Source organism: Convolutriloba macropyga, chromosome 5 (assembly GCF_964194025.1).
Source record: "Convolutriloba macropyga chromosome 5, txConMacr16.3, whole genome shotgun sequence".
Lineage (NCBI taxonomy): Eukaryota > Metazoa > Xenacoelomorpha > Acoela > Convolutidae > Convolutriloba > Convolutriloba macropyga.
The window spans coordinates 35,138,320-35,157,427 of NC_134472.1; the positions used below are offsets into that span (position 1 = coordinate 35,138,320).

The 19,108-nt window shown below is 36.4% G+C and overlaps 1 protein-coding gene across 2 annotated transcripts; it reads left to right on the forward strand.

Moving 5' to 3' along the window:
- The first annotated feature begins 2,287 nt into the window (after nt 1–2,287).
- On the forward strand, nt 2,288–18,789 carry LOC142339976 (uncharacterized). Of its 2 annotated transcripts, none has more exons than XM_075390353.1 (3): nt 2,288–2,457; nt 8,673–8,913; nt 18,350–18,789. In XM_075390353.1, the coding sequence occupies exons 2-3, from the start codon at nt 8,700–8,702 to the stop codon at nt 18,778–18,780; spliced, it is 645 nt and encodes a 214-aa protein (XP_075246468.1). In that variant the 5' UTR covers nt 2,288–2,457; nt 8,673–8,699; the 3' UTR covers nt 18,781–18,789. The 2 variants fall into 2 exon arrangements, with proteins under 2 accessions (XP_075246468.1, XP_075246469.1); XM_075390354.1 differs by having other exon boundaries at nt 2,288–2,386; nt 8,699–8,913.
- The last annotated feature ends 319 nt before the right edge of the window (nt 18,790–19,108 follow it).

The following is a 19,108-nucleotide window of genomic DNA, read 5'->3' on the forward strand; positions in this document are numbered from 1 at the left end:
AGCGAAAATTTTCTATATAGTATTTTATTTTACATAAAATTTTTTTTCTTGGTTTGGTTGTCAAAATGAACAGGTTTTCTCATTGTTTTTTGAAGTCTCATTGTTTTTTGAAGTCTAAAGCTTCATTTCATGATAAACTTAAATTTTGAGTCATTTTTCTTAGGCTTGCTATATGTTTATGCTAAGCTTGCTTTCTTGTTTTTTAATAAAAAAAAGTGCACTAGTTAGAATGTTGGACTTATCAAAACAGAGAAATTTGGGATCTTTTCGATTTGCAACCGCAATCTAATGGATTATTATCTAATGCAATATTATTTGCAATCTAATGCATATCATTTGCACCCCCCCTCCCCCCCTCCGACGCAAATGTCATATTTTTACGTAATGATTTACTATGTAATGGCACGTGCTCTTTAGCTGGGGTTGCATAACTTACTTCGAAGGGGGGAGGGGGCACAAGTGGAAAAGATACAAAATTTTAATGCGGGCGGATTGAATCGGAATTGAGAAATTGTTAAACAAAGTCTCCGTGCTTTAAAATAAGATTTGAATGCTCAGAAACCGCACTAAGCAGTGACAGAAAATTGTTTTTTTTTTCTAGGAAACTGATCTCACATTTGGTTATTAGCGATTCATATCAAATTCAACCTGCCAATAAGGACTGCGCAAGGCCAAGCGAGGCTTGGCCACACGTGGTGAAATATATAATGTCGAATTTGTCTATGTCAAATAAAGTTACAGAGTTTAGATTTTCTCAATAATCAGATTTGTTGAAAAATATCTATTTTGGAACGTCAATTTGATGAGACGTCCTCTCAAAATAGGATTAATATATTGCAAAATGTGGACTATTAATAGGGAAAGCATCGTCGGCTTAAGTTATCTAATATAGAGAACATTTTCTCTCTATAGTTGCAAACTTAAGTCAACAATGATACTCATATCAAGATTTCACGTCTTCACGCTGTTTCAGACTTATTTTGATATTTTTTAGAAGGGAGTTAAATATTTTTTACTTCTGGTCTTTCCGTTAGTTATATGTGGAGAATTTTTTTGGTGTTTCTAATGTAATGTTTAATCGAATGTGTTATGTGTTTAACATTTTTAATGGGATAATCAAAAGGTTATGTCACCTGGCTCATACATCTCTGGTTGGTTGTTTATGATCGGTACTTCAGTAACCTATAGAGTGAAATACAAGCATCTCGTTACCAACATGATTTTCAAAATTGAACTCCTGCCGAAACTCGGCAATGATGACCAAAACGGAGTTAAAAACGCGTGATTGTGAAAACTTCCATTTGATAGCTATGATTGAATTAAAACCTACAATATTTTCTCATTTTTCTTCAACTGATCACTGAGTTTCGACACTACATTCATAACAATTTATCAAGAAAACTTTCAAAGCTGGTCTTGGCTACCACAAAAATTTATTGAGCAAAAGACTTATATCGAAAGAGACATTTGATAAAAGAAATGCCAATGAAATGACTCGGTCAGTTTCTATCAATGATTGGTATCGGATTTCAAGCACTCTCCTTGAGCTTTGTCAAGTAATTGAATGAAAGAGAAATCCTTGAGGTGTGCAAACGAACAAGCATACTTTGGAAAAAATCTAAATAATTCTAAGATAAACTAGAAAAAGTAGAACCACTAGTGGTTTGAAATTTTTCAAGTAAAAGGAACCAGCAATTGATCAAGGTGAGCAGCGAGCTCGATTAGGAGATTTGTGTTGCTGAAAAAAAGACAGAGATGTCAATAAATGCTCTATGATTATGATGCGTATACTGAATCAGCGCAATTTCTTACAGAAATAACAGAGATCTAAAATGTTTATATCGCGCTTGTCTTTTTACAGGCTACGTTTGAAGAGCGTTAAAAAGCGAATCCTATGGCGTTGAAGAATTTTGATAGTTTGTCTCTTAGTTTGACTCGTAACTGAGGATTTTAAGCTTTTTCATGGAATCAGAGCTGAGAAAGAAAAAAATTCATTGATTTGACAAAAATGGCAAATTGATTTTAATACTTTTTAAAAATTGAAGTGAGGATTCGATCGCTGTTGAAATTTTTGTCCCCGAACCATTGATTTGATATTTCAGCCTGTTGAAACGACCTTTTATCGATCAATTTACTTAAACGGGCTGAACTTCTATTGATATTTGTCAGGCGCAGATGATTTGATTAGCGAAACATAAATAAGTCAAGAAATGGCGTTTCATTTCCAAATTAACACAAGAGCGAAGGCTATTTGAAAACATCAGCTGAGCCCAAGGCAATTTTGCATTGAGTGTCGAATTAAGGAAACAAATTCGTAATTCAACAAAACTGATTAATATTACAACTCTGTAATTGCCAACAAATAATAGCAACAAATAATAAATTGGTTGAAAAGTTTGTACGAAATAGATTTGTCGAAACAATTCTTAATCGAGGTCTGCTGAAAAGCATTTTCTGGCATGACTTTTCTGAAAATCAGGTTTATGAAATTCATTTTTCTTGTTCTTTTTTTGATACCTTATTATCAAGTCAGGATTCAAACCACAATTTTGAAACTTGATTCTTCTTAAAATATGCTGCTTTTCGTTGATGAGTGTTTGATCGGCAATGAATTGTGTTGTGTCATTGTTAGAATTTCGATCAAACTATAGTCTTAAACTTAGTGAGAATTAGAAAGAAAGTTTGACTTACCAGATTAGAAAGACAAGCAATTTGATTTTGATCAAAGAAATTATATAAATGAATCGTCAAGAAATGGTGCTGAGAATCAATATTCGGTTCAAATTGGTGAATCTAGATAACTATTATTAGAGTTAGATTAATTGATGTAAAATCTTCCCAGCACGTATTAAATGATGATGATATCTCCGGAAGTGTGAATAAATTCTTAGAAAAGTGCAAATGCATTCCATTTATGGTTCCCTTTGCGACTGATTTGCAGAAGCAAACCATATTGGGTAACCCTTGCGACCCCCACTATAAATCACGGTGCTAAGATTAGTTTTGTATCTTGACTTTTTCACACTGATAATGGGTATATATACAGCTGACTTTTGAGTCCTTTTTCATCCCCAAATTCAAATCACCATCTTGATCTAATAATCAGATCTCTCCTGTAAATCTCTAAATTCTACTGTAAAATATCATTTTGTTATTCTCTCATTTTTGAGAAATTAATTCTTTTACTTAGTTAAAAACGCTTTTTATTCCGCTTGCAAAAGTCCATAACCCAACAGGTTATGGGCCCAGCAATTTTTTAAGTCATAAAATTAATTTCCAAAACAAAACTAATTTGTTGTTGACAGTCATAATCCTTTTCTGCTTAGTACCTTTTCTTTTCACAATTGTTTTGCCTGCTCAAACTTCAATGGATCAACAGACAGTGAAGCTGCTGACCTACACAGGAAAGGCACAGGACTTTCCAATCTGGAGCACAAGATTTGTGGCGATGATGCAGACGAAGGGACTCTACAAATCACTACTGGGGACAGAGGAGCAACCCAATGAGCCTGCGCCACTGGCCAATGGGGCAACCAATGATGAGAAGAAGAACCACAAGGTGCTGAAGGATGCATATGAGAAAGAAGTTGCAGACATCAAGGAGAAACGGAACAATGTGTGGTGCCATCTGGCACTGACTCTAGATGCAACAACCCTCATGCTGATGAGACATGACTGTGTGGGAGATGATGGCATTGGAGATGGAGCAAAGGCTTGGAAGCTTTTGCAAGAGAGATTTCAGAGTGTGGAGACGCCGACAGTGGTGACTTTAGTGGCACAGCTTGCTCGACTGCAGCTCGAGGATTCTGAGGATTTGGACAGCTTCTTCATCAGAGGACAGGAGTTGCTCACAAGGCTACAAGAAGCAGGGGAAGCAGTCTCAGAGACCCTCTTCAACGCCTTGGTCCTCAATGGTCTGCCAATGAGGTATGAAAGTTTTGTAATACAGGAAAGCTTCAACCCGGCAACGATTTTCACAGAGTTGAGGAAAAGGCTGCAGAACTTTCATGAGAGCACGGTGCAGAGACACAAGGGACAAAGTGGTTCAGTGGCACTGGCAGTGAAGCGCGACTTCAAGAAGGAACCCAAGAAAGGAAACTGCTTTGTGTGTGGGATCCCTGGACACTTTGCCAAGGACTGCAGGAAGAAGGAGACAGCACAATGCAGCAAGTGTGGTGAGAAGGGTCACCTAGACAGGGCATGCAAGAGACAAAGAGATGGAGGCAAACATGAGTCAGTGGCAATGGGTCCAACATTGGCTACACCAGACGAGGAATGCTGGGCAGCTCTTACCCAGTGGAAGACAGCAGGCATGCTAGTGGACAGTGGTTGTACAGATCACATAGTGACGAACATCGATGCGTTTCTGGACTTTGTGCCCATTCAATCAGTGGTCAGAAATCCCAACGGAGAGGCTTCCAGAGTGGTGGGCAGAGGCTGTGTGAGGATCAGCATACCCTCAAACAAAGGGGAAGGCTACAATGCGAACTCAAAAATGTTCTGTGTGTGCCGGACTATTCTTCAAACCTCCTATTAGTCTCAAGATGCACGGAGTGGGGACATAGCTTCACTTTCGAGAGAGGAAACAGCTGCATGAAACTCCAGAAGGGAACTCGGGTAAAACTAACACAAGAAAATAATTTGTTTTACTTACCCTGCAGCGTTCTAGAATTCAAGATGAGTTCCAACAGCGTGAAACTTGACAGTGCAAGGAAGTGGCACAGACGATTGGGTCATTTGAATCAAGCGGATGTGGTCAGGAATTCACCAGAGACAGTGGGGGAACTCGATGATGTATGCAATGTGTGTGCATTGGCCAAGATCACAAAGACTCCAGTACCAAGAGTGGCAGAGACCCAAGCAGAAGAGAAGCTGGAGAGGGTGTTCACAGACGTGATGGGACCTTTCAGAGTAGAGTCACTGTTCGGGTTCCGGTTTGTGGACTTGCTTAAGGCAAAGAGTGAAGCACTGGCCAGCCTGAAGAAATTTGTTCTCAGTGTGGGGACGCCCAAGAAGCTGAGGCAAGACAATGCGAAGGAGTTTCTCTCAGAGCAGTTTGAGACGTACTGCTTAGATGCAGGCATTCTACAGGAAAAGACCATACCAGAAACACCACAACAGAATGGGTTAGCTGAGAGGTGCAACAGGACACTGCTGGAGGTGGCAAGATGTTTGCTCATTGACTCAGGACTTCCCAAGATGATGTGGGGAGCAGCAATTCTTCACGCAGCAAGGATCAGAAACTTGGTTGTGAGACGAGGAGAAGAAAAATGCCCAGCAGAGCTGATGAGAGGTATAAAACCTAAGCTTTCAATTAGTAAATTATCTATTTTTGGTTGCACAGTCTTCATGAGGAAGAGGGACAGAGAAGTCAGCAAACTTGAACCCAAGGCACTGGAAGGAAAGTTTGTGGGTTACACTGAAGGAGAAAACGGATACCTGGTGTACATACCCAACACACGCAAGGTGATGGCAGTTCGAGATGTGATCATCAAGGAGTCTGAAGTGGGCTCAATCCCTGACAACAAAGAAACGGCGGACCTACTAGATGATGGGTCGGAACTGGGAATCTGCCACCCAGATGATGGTCATCAAGACAATGACAACAGAGAACGACAGGACACATCTACTGCAATAAAGGAGGAGTGGCATGACGCAGGGAGCGTGAATACTCAAGAAACAACACTGAGACAAGAGGCCTCGGATGTTGGAGAAACAGCACTAGATGAAGAATCTACTGCAACAAGAGGGAGTCACAGAGACTCAGATTCACTGGAAGACAGTGACACAGAAGACTTCTCACAGTTAGAGACAGTTGGCTTCAATGAAGATGCACTGGAACACGCGGACAGAGCGGAGCCCAGACGAGGGACACGAGCAAGGAATGTTCCGCAATTTTTTGGAGAAGTCAGGACCCATCTTGCTGTGACTGAGGGCGACTATGTGGAACCCAAAGCAGTCTACGAAGCCAAGCAAGGTGACGATTGGGACCAGTGGCACCGGGCAATGAAGGACGAGGTCAAGGCACTCCAAGACAACGAGACTTGGAACCTAGTGAGACCACCCACAGACAGGGACGTCATACCGGGCAAATGGGTTTACAAAGTGAAATTGGGACCCAGTGGTCAAGTGGACAAATACAAAGCGCGCTATGTGGCGAAAGGCTTCAAACAAGTGGAAGGACTGGACTACTTTGAGACTTTTGCGCCTACCTGTAAGCCAGAGACCTTCAGGATTCTACTTCAGCTATCAGCGAAGCAGGGCCATGTGATGCACCAATTTGATGTCAAGACTGATTTCCTGCACTCACCAATCGAGGAAGAAGTGTATCTGGAACAGCCACAGGAGTTTGTAAAACGCGGATCAGATGGAGAGAAGTTAGTATGTCGACTAAATAAATCAATTTATGGTTTGAAACAGGCTGCTAACAAAGAGCCGGCAATTTTCCTACTGAGACAGGGGTTCACCAGAAGCAGGAACGATCACTGCTTGTTTGCAAGATCAGAGGCAGAGGATCACAACTTCATCTTGGTCTGGGTTGACGACATCATAGTAGCATCAAGAAGTATGACAGTGGTCTCTGATGTCAAGAAGGCACTAGAAGCAACCTTTCACATGGAAGACAGAGGGAGACTACACTGGTTTCTGGGTCTAAGAATCAGACGAGAAGAGGGCAAAGTCACAGTCGACCAAGAACGCTACATAGAAACAATGCTTGAGCGGTTTCAAATGGATCAATGCAAACCCTCAAGAACTCCAGCTGATTTGAATTTGAAACTTCAGACAGCACAGAACGGAGACGAAGAAGTGGACCAGAGGATCTACAGAAGCTTGGTTGGATCACTTCTGTATCTGGCCAAACAGACGAGGCCAGACATTATGTTCACAGTCAACATTCTGTCCAGACACATGAATGCACCTACCAATCAACACTGGATGTGCGGAAAACGACTTCTGCGATATCTTCAAGGTTCAAAAGGTTTAAAACTTACTTACACAAAAGAGGCTAGTTATGATTTAGTGGGGGAAAGTGATGCAGACTGGTCTGGAGACGTGAACGACAGAAAATCAACAACGGGCTATTACTTCAAGCTCAACGGACGTGGCGCAGCACTCAGCTGGGGTGTCAAGAAGCAGGCCACAGTTGCTCTTTCTTCATCAGAAGCAGAATATCAGGGCATGGCAGCAGCAGTTCAGGAAGCACTCTACCTGAAACAACTTCTAGAGTATTTTGGCATCCAACAGAAACGTCCAATAGCAATTGGAGAAGACAACCAAAGTTGTATCAGACTCTGCCAAAACCCAGTCATGCACAAAAGGAGCAAGCACATCGAAACAAAGTTTCACTTCATCCGGGACAAAACGGAGGATGGGACTATTTCAATTCATTACGTTCCTACAGACAAAATGGCAGCGGACATCTTCACAAAGTCCTTACCCGTTTCGAAAGTGGAAACATTCAGAGCAGTTTTGATGGGAACAGACTCTACGCAATCAGCTCAAGTCTGAGTGGGGGTGTTAGAATTTCGATCAAACTATAGTCTTAAACTTAGTGAGAATTAGAAAGAAAGTTTGACTTACCAGATTAGAAAGACAAGCAATTTGATTTTGATCAAAGAAATTATATAAATGAATCGTCAAGAAATGGTGCTGAGAATCAATATTCGGTTCAAATTGGTGAATCTAGATAACTATTATTAGAGTTAGATTAATTGATGTAAAATCTTCCCAGCACGTATTAAATGATGATGATATCTCCGGAAGTGTGAATGAATTCTTAGAAAAGTGCAAATGCATTCCATTTATGGTTCCCTTTGCGACTGATTTGCAGAAGCAAACCATATTGGGTAACCCTTGCGACCCCCACTATAAATCACGGTGCTAAGATTAGTTTTGTATCTTGACTTTTTCACACTGATAATGGGTATATATACAGCTGATTTTTGAGTCCTTTTTCATCCCCAAATTCAAATCACCATCTTGATCTAATCATCAGATCTCTCCTGTAAATCTCTAAATTCTACTGTAAAATATCATTTTGTTATTCTCTCATTTTTGAGAAATTAGTTCTTTTACTTAGTTAAAAACGCTTTTTATTCCGCTTGCAAAAGTCCATAACCCAACAACTCAGGATTCAAACCACAATTTTGAAACTTGATTCTTCTTAAAATATGCTGATTTTCGTTGATGAGTGTTTGATCGGCAATGAATTGTGTTGTGTCATCAATGATTTAAAAACTTACTGTAAGCAGCTGAGTTCGATCTGATCCTTTAAAACTTGTCTTTGGGACCGTTTTTTGCCTTTTGAGCTAAGTTTTTTATATGATCTTCTATGCATGTTTTTTTTCCCATTCAATCATGTATATATCACAATCATAACTAAAGGTTAGGTATGTACATGTTAACCCAGGTTGAGGTGCCATCCAGAAGAGACCTCAGATCAGACCAAGTCCAACGCACACGGTGTGTTCCCAGACCAAACTTTGAGGGCGCACGGTGTTTCGAGAGCACTTTAGTCTGATCAGAGGTTACATTCGCCTGGAACGGTCTGATCAGAGGTCACTTCCGGATGGCACCTCAACCTGGGAATCCATATGAACCAAATCAATAAGCATCGTTCAAAAATTTAAATTGTAACCAACAACATACGCGTCATAAGTCATACCAGATAGGTCGGAAATTATTCAACCGATATCAGAATGGTGATGAAAACTATTTTGCAGTGTATTGCGACGAGCTTGTTATTGTTAACATCATGTTTGGGTTCCAAGTGTCCTGATTTTGACAAGCTGCCATATGGGAATGTGGTCATGTCTGACATTAAGGGACTGTGGGTGGAAACAGAACGGACTTTACTCACTCCTATCAATTCTCTCTCGGTCTGCTGTCGATTCAGATTTGAAGAGAACACTGGTTAGATAATACATTTTTAAAAAACAATTGTAAATGAGTAAATGAATGAAATCTCGGTTTACAACCAATCATTGATATTATTATCAGTTCTGTTTAAGTCAGTTGGAATCACTCTTGCTACCTTCTTGGAATCATTCTCAAAGGTTATCACCCGTTTCGTTGGCAAAATTTTGGTCTATATGTTTTCTCTTTGAACAACTTAGGACTTGACATTTATGACTATTATGATTCGATAAAAGTTTTTATAATAAAAATCCTAAAGTAAAAAGATGGCATGCTTCTGTTTTAAGACAGTTTTGTGACAGAAACTGACAGTTTTACGTGAACTGACAGAAACTGACAGAACTGACTGTCTATGTGTCATCCTTTTGAACAATTTATGATTTGAAATTTATGACTATTATGATTCGATCATTATGATTCGAATGAGAAATAATGTGAAAAATTTGATTAAGGGGACAGAAATTAGTGTGAAACCGAATCTGCAGTAGAAAACAATGTTCTGAGATATTTATGGGGGGACAAAGTCAAGCATTACGAAAGCTTGTCATGGTTTCCCAAAATTTAAAAAGACGTTTAAAAGTTTTTAATAAAAATCCTACAGTAAAAAGATAGAATGCTTATGTTTTTAAATAATTTTGTGAAAGAAAACTTTTTTTAGACTTTCTTTTGTGTAAAGGACAGTGGCTTTTAAAAATTTGTTGTATTCCGGACATGGCTCTCATAACACTTCAGTGCTGAACCAGCATATTTAAACTGTAGAACCTGAATTCAATTCCACGCCGTTTCATATCAATTGTATTTTTGTTTCTTTAACACAGTTCATCTTCATGATAATTATATTGGGGTAATTGAGTGCGCACATTCTGATTTTATCCTGATAGTATACAAAAAGCTTATGCTCCTCAATAAAGTCTGAATAGCATACTTGTACATTTATGGCTTGTACGGGACGATTACTATAGTACAATACACTATTTAATATTGAGCTAGCTTATACGTAGTGTAATGGCTGCCCTCCCAACAGAGACAAGCAAAAATTGACAAATCCTAAATCGTTTTAGGGCTTTCAAATTTCTCCGGTTAAAGTTTTCTTACAGTTTACTTCTGATAAAAATGTGAATCAACAATATTCGATCCAATAATACCAGAAATAACAAGAATAATAAGAGAGATCTTGGTCATAATTGGCTTCAAAAATTTCAATGTTCCAACTATAATCGACTAAAATGAAGCCAGTAAGAGAGACTGACTCCGGACTTTGTGACAACTTCCACTTAGTTAAGAACTTAGCTCTTCAGAAAGAACAATTGAGAATATCAATAGTAGATCTCTTTTGACAAAATCAAAGTTGAGTTGAGCTGTACCATCACTTAATAGACTAACAGGGACAAAAATACAGTAACAAATAATTTACCGACAAAAGAAAAGCGCTTCAATACGCAGTCTTTGTCAATATACTTAAACAAAACTAAAAATTCAAACTCCTTGTATGCTGCTGATCACATGGTTTTACATTTCGAAATTGAGTCTTGAATTGGTTGGAGATAACGATCTTGAGAAAATGTGAACAGTTCTCTATTACGCCATTTATTCAATGTAAATTCGATGTAAGAGGACGTCAAATAGCTCTGTTGATTTTTGTCAATTATTTATTTTGAGCAAGTCAGCTTGCAGGCTAATCGCATGAAGTCTGAGGCAAATGGGTAATGAACTTCTCAGGTTGTAGGTGCGCCGCAGAACTCATATAATGCTAGTAAGGTAATTCGAGTTTGAGTTTCAATTTCATTTCAAGCAAAATATTCGTACTAATAATAGTAACCTAATAGAGACGTTGACCAGCGTAAACAAACCAATTTGGCTATGATAGAGAGTAGCAGTGATTTTAAAAAGTAATACTGTCTTGAATCTACTACTTCATTTGCCCCTTAGTGGTGCGACGCAGCACTGATTTAATGCTAGTAATGTAATTCGAGTTTGAGTTTCAATTTCATTTCAAGCATGATATTCGTCCTAAGAATAGTAAATTAATAGAGATGTTGACCAGCGTAAACAAATCAATTTGGCTATGATAGAAAGTAGCAGTGATTTTAAGTAGTAATTTTGTCTTGAATCTACTACGTCAATTGCCCCTTAGTGGTTGTTTAATTTTTTAATATTCTGGTCAACAACATGTAGTTATCACAAAGCCGACATAATTTAAGGGGCATAATTCGCCGATTCAGCGCTCATTTGTTCTGATAGAAACCTCCGGATTGTATACAGTATATCTCTCAGAAGTTTGACGAAATTTGTCTTCGAAAAGTCTTCAACCGGATGAGATAAAATGAGAACATTACAAATCAATTCGATCGTTTGTTTGTCCCATATGATTCATTGTATTTACTAAAAAAGTTGCGGATTTGACAATAGTTGTCTTCAAATTATCTTGAATTAATTGAGACAATTGCACTGAAACAAGAAAAACACAAAACTTTTGAAGAATGAAAAAGGATCCTAATATTTGTAGAAATAGGCAAAAAAGTGATTGACAATTTAGACCGATTTTTACCAGCAGCAAAATTTAGAAAAACTAAGAAGTTTTTGAAAAAAATATAGACTCATTCTATCTGTTGAAACAACCACAAAAACCGCTCAAACTTGTAAAATTGTTTAATAAATTAATTAGGCCTGACGAAGACAGAAATTAATACTAAATTTTATTTTTTTTATTTAGTTTTTATCTAAAGTCACCTGTCAAAAAACCTATGAAAACATTTGGACAAGTGGACTAGAGGAATAACTCTGGGAGCAGCCAGGGAAAGGAAAGAACTAATTATGTGTGTCGGAACTATCTTTGTAATAGTTTTTGGTTTTCCTTCTATTGTTTCTGCCAATTTTTTGGAGGAGGAGAGTTTCTTGAAAAAGTAAAAAAAACAACTGAATATTTTAAAGCCACAAAGGAAAGTGTTCTCATTCTTTTAAAAAAATTAAGCCACTTTAAAACTTCAGTCAATTTCTAATAATTTTTTATTTCAAATGTTTTTTGTTAAAACTAAGATAGCGTAAAACAAAACATTACATAGACTCCCATAAATTCTTTCTCAGTCTGCTGTCGATACAAATTTCAAGAGAACACAGGTTAAATGTTCCATATTTTTTAAAGAGAAACTTAAATGAATAAATGAAGAATGAACTCTCGGTTTACAACCCATCATTGATATTTTTTATCAGTACAGTTTGAGTAAGTTGGAATCACTCTTGGTACCTTCCTGGAATCCTTCTCGAATACTATCACCCGTTTCGTTGGCAGATTTTTGGTCTATGTGTCATACCTTTGAACAACTTATGATTTGGCATTTATGACTATTATAGTTCGATAAAAAGTTTTTGTAATAATAATCCTACAGTAAAAAGATGGAATGCTTTTGTTTTAAGAGAATTTTGTGAAAGAAAATTCTTTAAGACTTTTTTGTTTGTTGACGACAATGGCTTTTAAAAATTGTTGAAATCCGGTTTTGGCTCTCATAAATATTCTGTGCTGAAACAGCATGTTTCAACTATAGCACCTAAATTTAATTTCAAACCGTTCAATATCAATTGTTTTTTGGTTTCTTTGTTCACAGTTCATCTTCTTTATAAATATATTGAGGTAATTGAGTACGCACATTCTGATTTTATCCTGGTAGTCTACAAAATGCTTATGCTCCTCAATAAAGACTGAATAGCATAATTGTACATTTATGGCTTGTACGGGGCGATTACTATAGTACAATACACTATTTAATATTAAGCTAGCTTATACGTAGTGTAACGGCTGCCCTCCCAACAAAGACAAGCAAAAATTTACAAATCCTAAATCGTTTTAGGGCTTTCAAATTTCTCCGGTTAAAGTGTTCTTACAGTTTACTTCTGATAAAAATGTGAATCAACAATATTCGATCCAATAATACCCGAAATAACAAGAATAATAAGAGAGATCTTGGTCTTGATTGGCTTCAAAAATTTCAATGTTCCAACTATAATCGACTAAAATGAAGCCAGTAAGAGAGACTGACTCCGGACTTTGTGACAACTTCCACTTAGTTAAGAACTTAGTTCTTCAGAAAGAACAATTGAGAATATCAATAGTAGATCTCTTTTGACACAATCAATGTTGAGTTGAGCTGTACCATCACTTAATAGACTAACAGGGACAAAAAAACAGTAACAAATAATTTACCGACAAAAAAAAGCGCTTCAACACGCAGTGTTTGTCAATATACTTAAACAAAACTAAAAATTCAAACTCCTTGTATGCTGCTGATCACATGGTTTTACATGTCAAAATTGAGTCTTGAATTGGTTGTAGATAACGATCTTGAGAGAATGTGAACAGTTCTCTATTACGCCAATTATTCAATGTAATTTCGATGTCAGAGGACGCCAAATAGCTCTGTTGAATTTTGGTCAATAATTCATTATCAGCAATAAATCAGTTTGCAAGCTAATCACATGGAGTCTGAGGCAAATTGGTAATGAACATCTCAAGTCGTAGGTGCGCCGCAGAATTGATTTAATGTTAGTAAGGTAATTCGAGTTTGAGTCTGAATTTCATTTAAAGTATGATATTCGAACTAACAATAGTAACTTAAGAGAGATGTTGACAAGGAGTGTGTTCTGATTCTCTTGAAAAATTTCAACGACATTATTTGTAACTTCAGTCAAACTTCGATGGTGTTTCTTTTTGAAAAAGGTCTTTTAAATAAATCTAAAATAGAGTGAAAAAAAGTCATTTTTTAGAAAAATTACGCAAAGAAAAAATCTATGTGATCTCAAACACATATCTGACTGACGCAATAGTTTGTCAGATCTAACCGACTAACATATTATCTTCCCGTACTTAAAATCAATTCAAAAATAGGAGTTATTGGTTTTTGAAATTTAAAAAGCAATGATTGTTTGAGAGCTATATCAACTACAAATATCAGAAAATGGACTATATTATCATCCAAATTATACGCTGCTTCTTGATAAGTCTGCTCTGATAAATTTCTGATAATTTTTTACTTCAAATGTTTTTATTAAAACTAAGATAGCGTTAAACAAAACATTACATAGTCTCCCATAAATTCTCTCTAAGTCTGCTCTCGATTCAAATTGAAGCCAACACAGGTTAATTATTCCTTTTTTTTTTTAAAAAAAGAAGCGTAAATGAATAATTGAATGAAATCTCGGTTTACAACACATCATTGATATTTTTAGCAGTTCAGTCTGAGTCAGTTGGAATCACTCTTACTACTTTCTTGGAATCCTTCTCAAATATTATCAACCGTTTCGTTGGCAATTTTTTGGTCTATATGTTTTCTCTTTGAACAACTTAGGACTTGACATTTATGACTATTATGATTCGATAAAAGTTTTTATGATAAAAATCCTAAAGTAAAAAGATGGCATGCTTTTGTTTTAAGACAGTTTTGTGACAGAAACTGACAGTTTTAAGACAGTTTTGACGACAATGGCTTTTAAAAATTGTTGAAATCCGGTTTTGGCTCTCATAAATATTCTGTGCTGAAACAGCATGTTTCAACTATAGCACCTAAATTTAATTTCAAACCGTTCAATATCAATTGTTTTTTGGTTTCTTTGTTCACATTTCATCTTCATTATAAATATAATGAGGTAATTAAGTACGCACGTTCTGATTTTATCCTGATAGTATACAAAAAGCTTATGCTCCTCAATAAAGTCTGAATAGCATACTTGTACATTTATGGCTTGTACGGGGCGATTACTATAGTACAATACACTATTTAATATTTAGCTAGCTTATACGTAGTGTAATGGCTGCCCTCCCAACAGAGACAAGCAAAAATTTACAAATCCTAAATCGTTTTTGGGCTTTCAAACCTCTCCGGTTAAAGTGTTCTTACAGTTTACTTCTGATAAACATGTGAATCAACAATACTCGATCCAATAATACCAGAAACAAAAAGAATAATAAGAAGAGGTCTTTGTCTTAATTGGCTTCAATAATTTCAATGTTCCATCTATAATCGACTAAAACGAAGCCAGTAAGAGATACTGACTCCGGACTTTGTGACAACTTCCGCTTATTTAAGAACTTAGCTCTTCAGAAAGAACAATTTAGAATATCACTAGTGGATCGTTTTGGATACAATCAAAGTTGAGTTGAGCAGTTCCATCGCTAAGTAGACTAACAGGGACAAAACACAGTAAAAAATAATTTACCGACAAAAAAGAAGCGCTTCAATACGCAGTGTTTGTCAATATACTTAAACAAAACTAAAAAATTCAGTGTAAATTCGATGTCAGAGGACGTCAAATAGCTCTGTTGAGTTTTTGTCAATTATTCATTATCAGCAATAAATCAGTTTGCAAGCTAATCGCATGGAATCTGAGTCAAACTGGTAATGAACTACTCAGGTCGTAGGTGCACCGCAGAACTGATTTAATGTTAGTAAGGTAATTCGAGTTTGAGTATGCTAATCGAACTAACAATAGTAACTTAATAGAGACGTTGACAAACGTGAACAAGTCAATTTGGCTATGATAGAAAGTAGCAATGAGTTTAAGTTTTCATACTGTTTCGAGTCTAGTACTTCATTTGTCCTTTAGTGATTGTTTAAAATTTTAATATCCTGATCATCAACATGTAGTTATCACAAAGCCCACCTAACTTAGGTGGCATAACTTGCTAAGCAAATTAAGAGTTACAAGTACACTAGCAGATGTTTGAATTAAACTAAAAGCTCTTTTAGGAGGGCGTTAAGATGAACACTTAATTTTTAATGCAGTAAAATTTGTCCAAAAATCAAGGTTAGCCAGAGGAAGTTGCCAGATGAGCAATTTATTCGCCACTCATGAAACCAATATGTCCGTAGACTGATTTAGCAACCTCTGTTCTGATACCGACCTCCGGTTTGTATACAGTATATCTAACAGAAGTTTGACGAAATTTGACTTCGAAAAATCTTCAACCAGTTGAGTTAAAATAAGAACATTACAAATTGAATCTATCGTTTAGTTGTTACATATGATTCCTTGTTTTTCCTACAAGAAGTCGGGTTTGACAATAGTTGTCTTCAAATTGTCTTTAATCAAATGAGGACAATTAAACTAAAACAAGAAAACCACTAATCATTTCAAGAATGAAAAAGGATCCTAATATTTGTGGAAATAGGCAAAAAACTGATTGACAATATAGTCCGATTTTTTTCCAGCAGCTAAATTGGGAAAAACTTCACAAGAAAATTTTGAGAAAAATGTGGATTTAATTTATCTCTTGAAACAACCACAACAAGCACATATACTCGAAAAAATTTTAGTTAATTAAACAGACCTGACAAAGATAGAAATTTCTACTAAAATTCTTTTTTTCTATTTAGTTTTAATCTCATGTCACCTGTCAAAAAACCTATGAAAACATTTGGACAAGTAGCCCACAAAAATAACGTTGGGATTAGCTAGAGAAAGGAAAGAGCTAATTATGTGTGTCGAAACTATCTTCGTTATATTTTTTGGTTTTTCCTTCTATTGTTTCTGCCAATTTTTTGGAGGAGGAGAGTTTCTTTAAAATGTAAACAAAGATCAACTGAAATTTTTTAGAGCCACAAAAGAATGTGTTCTGATTCTATTGAAAAATTTAAACGACATTTGTAACTTCAGTCAAACTTCGATGGTGTTTCTTTTTTTAAAAAAGGTCTATTAAATAAATCTAAATTAGAGTGAAATAAAGTAATTTTTTAGAAAAATTTTGGAAAGAAAAAATCTATGTGGTCTCAAACACAGATCTGACTGACGGAATAGTTTGTCAGATCTAACCGACTAACATATTATCTTCCCGTACCTAAAATCAATTCCAAAATAGGAGTTATTGGTTTTTGAGTTTTCAAAAGCAATAATTGTTTAAGAGCTATATGAAATACAAATATCATCAAATGGACTATATTATCATCCAAATTATACGCTGCTTGATCAGTCTGCAGCATTAAAAAATTTCTTAATTAATGTTACTTGCACATCACCCATCACAACATAACATTCATATTAACCAACATTTCCATGAAATTAGTTAACCTTAGCTTCGTAATTAATTCCGTAAACTCTCTAAATTTTTCAATGTGCTGAAACTTGCACTACATTGAAAAGTAATTTCACTAATCAGGTAGATTAAACTAATCCGATAGATTGATCTTTGGAGGCATTATCATTCAAAATAGTCATAATAAATCAATGTTTTTTTAAACAGCGGAGTCGTAAAAAAGCTTTATAATTGCTTAACACTGAAATTTGAAAATATTGACAATAGAAAACGTTTCCAAGAATTGCCAGAAACGGTAATGCAGATTACGGCGTCTGATTAATTCGGTCGATTTTGAATTAGGGTTGAAAATTAATGAAGCTAGAGTGTAAAGCAGTTGTTTCAAATTTTTTTTTGTTGTATGTTTGAGCACGAGTCAATGGGCGACAATTTATTGATTACAAAATTCTTAAATTAAATTTCGAGGAGTCAGGTGTTCAAAATTTGGTTTATAATTTTCCAGGTTAACGTTCAAAATCAAGTAGATGGTCGATCACCGGAATCACCTCCAACCGGACTCTTTGGAAGACCTGAACCACATTTCAGTAGATCGATGTGCTTTAAAAATTTTTTGCGTTTGAGGTGCGCTCAACATTTCCGCTGGTCTGGCTTCTAACCATACACAATAAGTTAGCATTTATAATCAGAACAAATTGTTCTTCAAGTTCTTTTTCATGGATCTCTATTGCGCGAGAGACAGTGTGATCAGACTAGAGTTAAACATGTATGAGGCTTACACTTTCTCTGTATTATTTTCATTCCGTACAAAATGGATTTTTTTTCAAACAAATTTTGGCAAAGTATAAAAACAAGTAAAACTCAATTTAGAAGAGTTTTGGTCGTAAAAATAAAATATAAGAGCCGAAAAATTGATTAATGATTTTTTTTGTTTCTTCATGTACAGTTGTGTACACTTCAGTTAAAGGGAGGCCATTTATTCAACAAACTGGACCCAAGGTTCAGATGAGGGCTAACAGACTCATATTAGAACACTATAATTGGCTCCTAATAAGAACGCCGCTGTATTCTTGGATCCATATCTTAACAAAAAGGAAATACAAAACGTCTGATGAAAAAAATTTTGCCTCTAGGCAGCGTGTCCTGCTTTTTGGAGCTGTCCCGGATTTGTAATTTTGAGTGCAGACTGCCCAATGGGTGTTCGAGTCTGTATCTGCGGAGGTCTGTTCCATTTGTGACCTCAACTTGGGTTGCATTCTAGATACTTCACAAATGGGTGCTCGAGAGGATATTAGAAGTGTTTGTATTTATTTGATATTAGAAGTTTCATATGCTTTTGTATTCTCTTTAGACTATGTCGGCAACGATATTGTGTCAAAACTATTGAATCATTTTTTATTGTTTCTGGTTATTTAGTAGACGGAAGTGTGATAAACGTGGATTTCTTTGGTGACGAGGGCTGGGGTCTCCATCGCCGACAGGCTAGTATGCTCGTCAACCAATCAGATGTCAGAACTAACTCTGAGCCATTCAGCGACTTCAAGCTCTCTGTACCCTACAGGCACGAACCACATCTGCCGCACCTGTTGAACGCACACATTTTGGCGTTCAAACTTGAATCCTTTGTGGTGATTTACTCTTGCACCGACTCGAAAGCTTCGCTTTTCCGCGACTCAAAAACGTACGAGTATGCGTGGGTTTTGGTTCGGGATCCAGTTACAGTTGACATGTCGGAGCTCTCAGGACTGGTGGACAAGGTACTGCCGACAAACGTGAAAAAATCGATGGGTCACAGTCTTCAAAAAACGTGGTCGGCTGGATGTCAAAAATTAAAAGAACCCCGATGAGCTTATAGAAATTCTGATTACAACTATCTTAGTTTCTCAACTTCTTCAGAAGTTGTCATTATAGCTATATAGCAATTCATTGCAAATCACTTTAGTTACTTAAAGAAAACATTTCAATAGTTTCCATATTGTTTCAACTAAATAGTCTGGAATCATTTCCGTTTGTCCCCCCTCACCAAGAACGTTATCCTAGTGATGAGCGGATTTCAATCTTGCAAGAATCTTGCAAGATAATTCAAAACTTGCAAGTTTCTTGCAAGATATCAATCAAAGAAAAAAATTAAATAAATACTATCAGTACTATACTATATCAGTACTATACCATCAG